At 36.7% G+C, this 8,134-nt stretch overlaps 3 protein-coding genes across 3 annotated transcripts in view; 2 read left to right on the plus strand and 1 right to left on the minus strand.

Annotated features, from left to right (window-relative positions):
- LOC104742781 lies at positions 1–3,559 on the plus strand. The gene has a single exon (XM_010463830.2). The coding sequence runs from the start codon at positions 300–302 to the stop codon at positions 3,480–3,482; it is 3,183 nt and encodes a 1,060-aa protein (XP_010462132.1). The 5' UTR covers positions 1–299; the 3' UTR covers positions 3,483–3,559.
- Positions 3,672–4,841, minus strand: LOC104742782 (2-oxoglutarate-dependent dioxygenase AOP3-like). Its single transcript, XM_010463831.1, has 3 exons — positions 4,438–4,841; positions 4,024–4,348; positions 3,672–3,936 (listed from the first exon to the last, which is right to left on the minus strand). Exons 1-3 carry the CDS (start codon positions 4,800–4,802, stop codon positions 3,694–3,696), a joined length of 933 nt encoding a protein of 310 aa, XP_010462133.1. The 5' UTR covers positions 4,803–4,841; the 3' UTR covers positions 3,672–3,693.
- LOC104744103 (probable 2-oxoglutarate-dependent dioxygenase AOP1) overlaps positions 7,054–8,134 on the plus strand; it is a 1,969-nt gene continuing 888 nt past the window's right edge. Inside the window, exons 1-2 of the mRNA XM_010465124.2 lie at positions 7,054–7,459; positions 7,777–8,098. Of these exons, the coding sequence (XP_010463426.1) occupies positions 7,068–7,459; positions 7,777–8,098 (714 nt within the window). The 5' untranslated portion in view covers positions 7,054–7,067. The remainder of the gene's footprint in view (positions 7,460–7,776; positions 8,099–8,134) is intronic.

The raw sequence follows: 8,134 nt of genomic DNA on the forward strand, positions 1-8,134 counted from the left end.
AAGACTTTTCTCTGTTCAGTCTGTTCTGCTGCTTAATGCTTTAACTCCGAGTGTAATCGTCTCTCTCCACTCTCTCGATCTACATATGAGTCTTCGTCACCAGTGATGTAACTCGTTCACCAAATCGAATAATCACAAAGAAACCCATCAACCAATCTTCACCATTCCTCTTCCCTTTCAATCAAAGTTTCAATCTTTGTCCGAAACTAAAAAAAAAATCAATTGACGCGACTCGCAAGTTCCTGTCTTTTTTTTTTTCTTTCTCCAGACCAAAGAAGGCTTCCACTGTTCTTGTCAGTATGAAAACGGTAATAAAGCTTCTTCTTTTGATCCTTCTAGCATGTGGGTTCTTCTCTTCTCTTGTAATTGCTTCCTTCTCTGAGATAGAGTCCGCTCCTGTTTTTGAATCAATCGGCGATGAATCATCATCATCCACCCCTAAGATTAGTTACGATCGGATCAATGAAGTGAAGCGTAAGTGCAAATCTGTGTTATCTTCAGCTTCTGAATTGAAGCTCGAAGACCTCTCCATGGCTCCAAGAAAATCCAAAAAAAGACTTAGTTTTAGATACGGAGATTGGAATCAAGATTCTGGTGATTCTCCGATTCTACCGTTTGATTCGACGAACACACCTAAGAACTCGTCGACGAAGCCTATGAATCTTGTTTCTTTCTCAGTCACAGATCTAGATCTCCCACATCGAACCAAGAGATACGTAGGCGTCAATGGTGTTATGCTACTCGCGATCACAATGTTCAACGAGTTGCCAAGCTTGAGATCTTACTATGGGATCCGTGAGTTTGAGTTATGGCCTAGTCACACTCAGCTTAAGATCTCGTTCCAAGGGGTTTATTTTGAGAACAGTGGTGATGATGAGAGAGTGTTGTGTATGCTTGGTGAAACAATGTTGCCTTCTCGTGACGAATCTGAATCTTCTACTGATCCATGGAAATGGGTTAAGGAACATGACACGCCTCCGCTTTTACAAGATGATCAGATTCTGCTTCTTCTTCGCTATCCGAAAAGATTCACATTGACTAAAAGAGTGATCAGAGGAGAGCTTACAAGTCTAAACCAGAAGCCTAGTCTTAAGTTTTTCGACAAGATTCATCTGTCTTCTCAGCTTGGGAAATCTGTTGGGTACGATTTCGTCTCAAATGATTTGGTATCAAAGGCTTGTGATCCGTATCCTTATAAAAACGAAACCTTTACAAATTCTGGAAGTGGTATCAATGTCTATAAAGGGAAAGGGTTCTGTGATCTTCTACAAAGAGTTGCTAACCGTTCGCCACTCACCGTTGTACCTAACTGGAAATGTAACGGTACAGATGAGTACTGCAGCAAATTGGGTCCTTTTGCGTCTGATGGAGATATTAAATCAACTGATGGTAGCTTTAAAGATGTGAAGTTGTATATGCAGAACATACATTGTGAGGAAACTGCAGCTCGGTCTGAAACAGATGCTGTTACAAAAGTCTCAGCGGTTTTTCGCGCTGTTCACCCGAATGAGAATCTTTACATTTCAGGGTTGAGGTCAGGGATAGACAATATGACTGTTACAGCTGAAGGGATGTGGAAGCCTTCGAGTGGGCAGTTATGTATGGTTGGGTGCAGGACTGGTCAAGTAGATGGCTGTAATGCTCGTGTCTGTTTGTATATTCCAACTACCTTTTCGATAAGGCAGCGAAGTATACTCGTTGGAACGTTCTCTTGCTTAAATACCGAAAAGAACTTGACTCCTTCTTTCTTCCCTTTATCCTTTGAGAAGCTTGTGGAGCCTATGGATATGCAGAACTACTTCCAGTCTTCGGATTCGAAACCGTTTTATAGTTACTCCAAGTTAGACAAAGCTGGTGCTATGCTTGAGAGAAACCAAGAGTTCTCTTTCGGAACCATAATCAAGAAGTCGGTAATGTGGTTTCCCAAATTGGAAGATTCTGATGATTTGCTTACAAGTCTTTCTCATTTAGCTGAGGACTTGACTTTTCATACCCCTGCATTTACTGACAAGCTGGCCTCAGGGACTAACTTCGGCATGGATGTTCTCTCGCTCGGTCCTTTATTCGGACTTTTCTGGCGTACTATGAACGTTTCCATTCCACAACAGACTACTCCTTACCGCACAAAAGCTTCGTACACTGAGAAGCAGCTTCTTCTGAATGTATCAGCTCAAATCTCACTTACAGGGGAATATTTTGGTAACTTCTCTGTTATTTACTTGGAAGGTCTTTACGATGAGCATGTTGGGAGAATGTATCTTGTAGGATGCAGAGATGTGAGAGCTTCTTGGAAAATCTTGTTCGACAGTGCTGATCTTGAAGCTGGGCTGGATTGTTTGATCGACGTGGTGGTATCTTATCCACCCATCAAATCACGATGGTTGGCTGATCCAACAGCTAAGGTTTCTATATCCAGCAAAAGACCAGAGGATGATCCTCTCTATTTTAAACCTGTGAAGCTCAAAACAACTCCTATCTTTTACCGAAGGCAACGTGAAGACATTCTTTCTCGTGCAGGCGTTGAAGGGATCTTACGGGTTCTCACACTTACATTCTCTATCGGTTGCATCACGAGCCAGCTTTTTTACGTCGGTAGCAATACAGACTCGCTTCCTTTTGTTTCGCTTGTAATGCTAGGAGTTCAAGCTCTTGGGTATAGCTTGCCGTTGATTACTGGAGCTGAGGCTCTCTTTAAAAGAAAAGCAGCTTCAGCAACAACGTACGAAACACCTTCATTTGAGCTACAGAGAAGTCAATGGTTCAATGTGATTGATTACACTGTGAAGCTACTTGTGATGGTCTGCTTCCTACTAACTCTAAGGCTTTGTCAGAAAGTGTGGAGGTCTCGTGCAAGATTGCTCACTCGAACACCTCAAGAACCGCATAAAGTTCCAAGTGATCGCCGTGTGCTCCTCATTGCCTTGATCTTACACGCACTAGGATACATACTTGCTCTGATTCTACATCCAGCAAGATCAGATAGATTAGTTGTTGGAGGTTACGCACCTGCTGTTTCGAATTGGTGGCAAACCGAAACAGAGGAATATATTGGTTTGGTACAAGATTTCTTTTTGCTCCCTCAGGTTATTGCTAATGTTATGTGGGAGATTGATTCTCAGCAGCCACTAAGGAAGCTATACTACTTTGGGATCACTCTTGTCAGGCTTTTCCCTCACGTCTATGACTACATCATTGGTTCTGTTCCTGATCCTTACTTCATGGGAGAAGAACACGAGTTTGTTAATCCGAATTTCGACTTCTTCTCTAAGTTTGGGGATGTGGCTATACCTGTTACCGCGATACTACTTGCGGTCATTGTCTTTGTTCAGCAGAGATGGGACTATGACAAGCTTTCCCAAGCTTTAAGCTATGGACGGTTTAGGATTCTCCCTTCTCGTTCTGTTAAGTATGAGAGAGTAATGTCTGAATCCGAAATGGTTTCTGGAGTCCGTGTCAATGGAAATCGCAGTGATGATGAATGATTTTTTTTCTTTCTTGATTTTGTGTATTAGTTGTTGTATGATTACACACCAAGAAATGGATCGTGTCCTTGTTGTGACTTAACGTGCAAGTTTGTATATATGTTTTCCAGAGTAAGATTACACTTATTTTTGTCTCTTTTAAGATTATTACATTTTCACAACATAAAGCTTTAGATAGTGGATAGTGGATACACTACATAATAGAAGCGAATTAAATACCACAATAGGCTTTGATGGGACACTCTGATTTGTAACCTGTGTCGGTACGGTAGAATCGAAGAAGACCGAGATGATCAAATGGCTTATACATGAGAGGATGTTGATGATCAATAAGCTCTTCTGGTACTTGAAGTGTTCCACTGTTGAACGCAAACATCGCAAGAGAGTATCTGTCTGTTTCACCGCTCACTAGAACTTGGTGTCGTGGAGACCAAACCCTATCGTTGCTCCATGCCTAAAGGTATATATATGTATACACGTAAATTAGTTCAATTTATGTTTTGTATACGGTTGTAATTTTGTATTTATAACCTAACGTTACCCTAAATGCATCGCCTGCGAACACCATGAAGAGTGAAGGTGATGATAGATTGATAATGATTCGCTCTCCTTCTCTAGTTTCCATTTCAAGCCCATTGACTTGGTCCTGGTGAAGTATTGTTGTGAAGCTCTTGTCTGTGTGTGTAACAAATCCTAAAGTAGGGTTTTTAATGTTCGGTGCACAATTCTTCAGCATGCGGAGAAGGTAAGTGGTTGATTCCATGTATGGATTGTAGTACTTCTCGACGTTATAGCTCTCGAAAACAATCTGAATGACTATTTGATCAAGCTTGGCTGCAAACTCCGCATAGTTATGCAAACATGCACTAACACAAACCAAGCAAAGTGTAAGGTTTAAATATCAGAAAACAAAAAGCGAGGCTTCTAAAATGGATCGAATCCTTTTAAAACATACCTAAAATGTTCATTTCCTTGCGGCCACATCAAACCCGTGAAGCTTCTGGTTGCTTCTAACGAAGTGGCATTATCAATGCCAAGACTTTCATGAAGAGGAAGAGTTGGAATCTGACCAACGTATCCACTTAAGGGCTTATTGTATTTGTTCTTCATTTTGGTCTGGGTCGGAAGATCAAACAAGTCGACCAAAGAACCAAAGACTTGATCAAGAAGATTTAACGGAGTCTTGTCTTGAAGATCTATGATGAAACATCCATATTCTTCAAGTGCTTGTGTGATGTTCTTCCTTGTTGATTCCCAATATTTCGTGCCTGGTTTCAAATCTTCTCTTGAGAAATCTAAGGTGGGAATTTTACAAGACATTATGTTTGTCAATATATATTTTTTCAAGGTTTTGGTGGGCTTTTTGGTGGATCATTTCTTATGTTTATATAAATCTCATACTATTGTGATAAAATATTCTCTCAGATGAAAATGGATTTTAGGTGTTCACTAGAAGACAAATCTTGAAGGATCTTGGTTCTTAGGTTTCAATTATTCGTTTTAGAATAAAAACAAAATATTTCATAATATTATAACTAGTAGTCACCGGTTCTATGGACCATATAATATAGTCATCAGTCCACTTTCTCTATGCCATCATAGCGCTAGTAGCATCATCAGCCGACCAACCAAGCTGATGAAGCCATTGATCTCGAATCGGCCCTAATTTTACAGCCCAAGATGCGCTCTTAATGAGTTATGTAAGAACCGAGAAAAAAATCATCCAAAAAAGAGCAGTGGTGAATAGCTTTATAGGTGCTAACAGAAAATTTTGCATTGCCATATTTTTTACTAGGGAATGTCTCAAACGTTGTGTGGGTTTGAAATTAATATAACAAAATATGTAATTATATACTTTCAAGAGATTATAGTATATAAATACAAATAACTTTTAAAAGATTTTGGTAATTTACTGAATAAATTGATTATTTAATAGTTTATATTACATAAATATTATTTAAAAGTATCTTTGAAAACTTGTACAAAACTTTTACAATGTTTCTCTCAATTATTGTTTTATAGTTTCTTAGTTCAATCGATAGTCTTTCCACTGTCTAGCAAACACAAGAAAACTAACTTATTATTTATTATATTATTATTAAGATTCAATTATCAAGATAAATATTATCTGCGATAATTAATTCAAAACTAAAGATGCTATTCCAACATGATTGATGAAGTCATATATTAAAATCATATGGGAAAGTGATTCAGTTGTACCAATATTGGCAATATAAGTAAGACCAAAACCTAATTTATATATATTTACAATTCACAACAATTTGTTTTTAATAAATTAACATAAGCATATATTTTATATATGTTAACTAACTATATAGTGATAAATGATACATGATTAAAATAATATTAATAAACGAATAGAAATTGAAAACTAGTTAACTAATAATTTCATGTGAATTTTTATTTTAAAATGAATACAAATTTAAAAGCTAAAGATGAAATACGCCACATATCTTAAGATGACAAGTAAAATTGAAAATAAAACTGTAAATCATGATGTTCGTAATATGTATGTAGTACTAATGTCCCAAAGAAAAAATTAAGAACGAAGATAATTTAGATGATAGAAAAATTAAATATTTCATCATATTCCAAAACAAAAATATCATATATATATATATACATATATCATATCATGTCATACCATATACACATATTGATTTTCTTATAAACATATAGCATATGCTACATCTATATTGAAATACGTTAAGACAATGTTAGTTGAATACTTAAATATATAGAATTTACAAAATTATATGAGATTTGAGATATGAAAGTTAGTGATATTTGTGTCTTGCTATTTATCGGAAAATTTGTAGTTAAGAACATATTATAAATTCATTAATTAATTGGGTAATAGTTATTGCAACCAATCTTTATATTGATTCATGTAATTCTAATTGAAAAGTACATGAGTATTGTGGTTGATCAAATGGCTTATACATAAGATTTTAGGTGTTCATTAGAAGACAAATCTTGAAGGCATCTTTCTGCTTAGTTTCAATTATTCATTTTAGAATGAAACCAAAAAGTCTCTTTACTAATATTACTTACTAGTATGTCACCAGTTCTATGGACCACACTATGTAGTAGTCATATTACAAGTCACCGAATCTATGGACCACATTATAAATTATGTCACCATTTCTTTGGACCACACTATGTAGTAGTGATTACAGTTTAGATTTGAGGTTTTCCAATACATGGTTCTTAAAAAGAAATAACTATCAGACTAATATATAAGTATGGATCGACTATTTAATACGGTTTTGGTTCTAAAACATATTTAGGTACTAATAAAATGAATTCTTGCTTAACAAAGAAAACTACCATTTTTTTTTTTTTGACAACGAAAACTACCATTCTATTCATATAAATATCGTTATATAGAGCTTTTTTTTTTGTTGCTCATTTCATATTTTAACGCCCATATGAATTTACAATACTATAAAACTCATTACTTATGTCACACAAAAAATTATATAAACTCACTAATATAAGTAACAAATTCTCTATTAATAATAAGTGCTTCTGACAAATGCAAGAAAGATCAAATTAGACATAATGTATCCAAATATGGAATCAATCCTGAACACTACTAAGGTCCCGATTCTTGATTTCACGAGAGAGCAAGACTTAAAACCAAGAACGTCTGCGTGGCGTTCCATTTCGAGAGCTGCTTGTGAGGCCTTAGAGGAGTACGGCTGTTTCGTGGCGGTTTACGATGGAGTAACGCAGCAACTAGACAATTCAGTCTTTGCCGCTGCTAAGGATCTGTTCGATCTCCCGACGGAGACGAAGATGAAGAATGTGAATGAGAAGCCGTACCACGGCTACGTTGGTCAAATGCCTATAATCCCTCTTCACGAGGGTCTTGGAATTGATTATGTTACCAACAAAGAAGATGCTAAGAAATTCACTAATCTCATGTGGCCTCAAGGAAATGATCAGTTTTGGTATGTCTTAACTCGATTATATCTAGTTTTAATGTCAAATGAAGCCAATAACTTTTACTACTTCGTAAAACCAAAAAGCACTATGACCAGTTTATGTTACAAATTTCATGTTTGCAATACGATAGAAACCTAGCTAAAGTAATATATAAGGGACATGTACCAATGAACTGGCTACCAGTTAGTTTTGAGTTGGTCACTTTTACTTAAATTTGATACTTTTCATTTGGACAGAGAAAACTAGCTTAAAGTTTTCGATAGATTGGTCTACTTTGAAACCCTGACTATAGTTTTTAATTGTTTAATTTTACGCTTTGCAGCAAAACCATACACAGATTTTCAAACGCAGTTGCGGAATTGGACCGGCTAGTGGTGAGGATTATATTCGAGAACTACGGTGTTGAGAAACACTACGAATCGCACGTCAAAGCAAAGACTTACCTACTCAAATTTCTCATGTATTTGGCTCCACCAGAGTCTATCTCAATGCCAGCTTTTCCTCAGCACACAGACAAGACTTTCTTAACGATACTTCACCAAAACGACGTAAATGGTTTAGAGGTAAAGTCAAAAGACGGTGAATGGATTTCCCTTCAACTCCCACTCAAGTCATACGTCGTCATGGCCGGTGACATCTCTATGGTAACACTCTAATGAAATATCTTTGATTTAGGTTTC

The sequence above is a fragment of the Camelina sativa genome, chromosome 14, assembly GCF_000633955.1.
Source record: "Camelina sativa cultivar DH55 chromosome 14, Cs, whole genome shotgun sequence".
Classification (NCBI taxonomy): Eukaryota; Viridiplantae; Streptophyta; class Magnoliopsida; order Brassicales; family Brassicaceae; genus Camelina; species Camelina sativa.

Bases quoted from the DNA above. Each gene is read 5' to 3' on its own strand.
- LOC104742782 (XM_010463831.1), bottom strand. From the start codon at position 4,802: ATGTCTTGTAAAATTCCCACCTTAGATTTCTCAAGAGAAGATTTGAAA. The intron at 4,349-4,437 runs GTATGTTTTAAA...GGTTTGTGTTAG, and splicing joins CAAGGAAATGAACATTTTAG to TGCATGTTTGCATAACTATG. The intron at 3,937-4,023 runs GTAACGTTAGGT...ATATACCTTTAG, and splicing joins TCGCAGGCGATGCATTTAGG to GCATGGAGCAACGATAGGGT.
- LOC104742781 (XM_010463830.2), top strand. From the start codon at position 300: ATGAAAACGGTAATAAAGCTTCTTCTTTTGATCCTTCTAGCATGTGGG.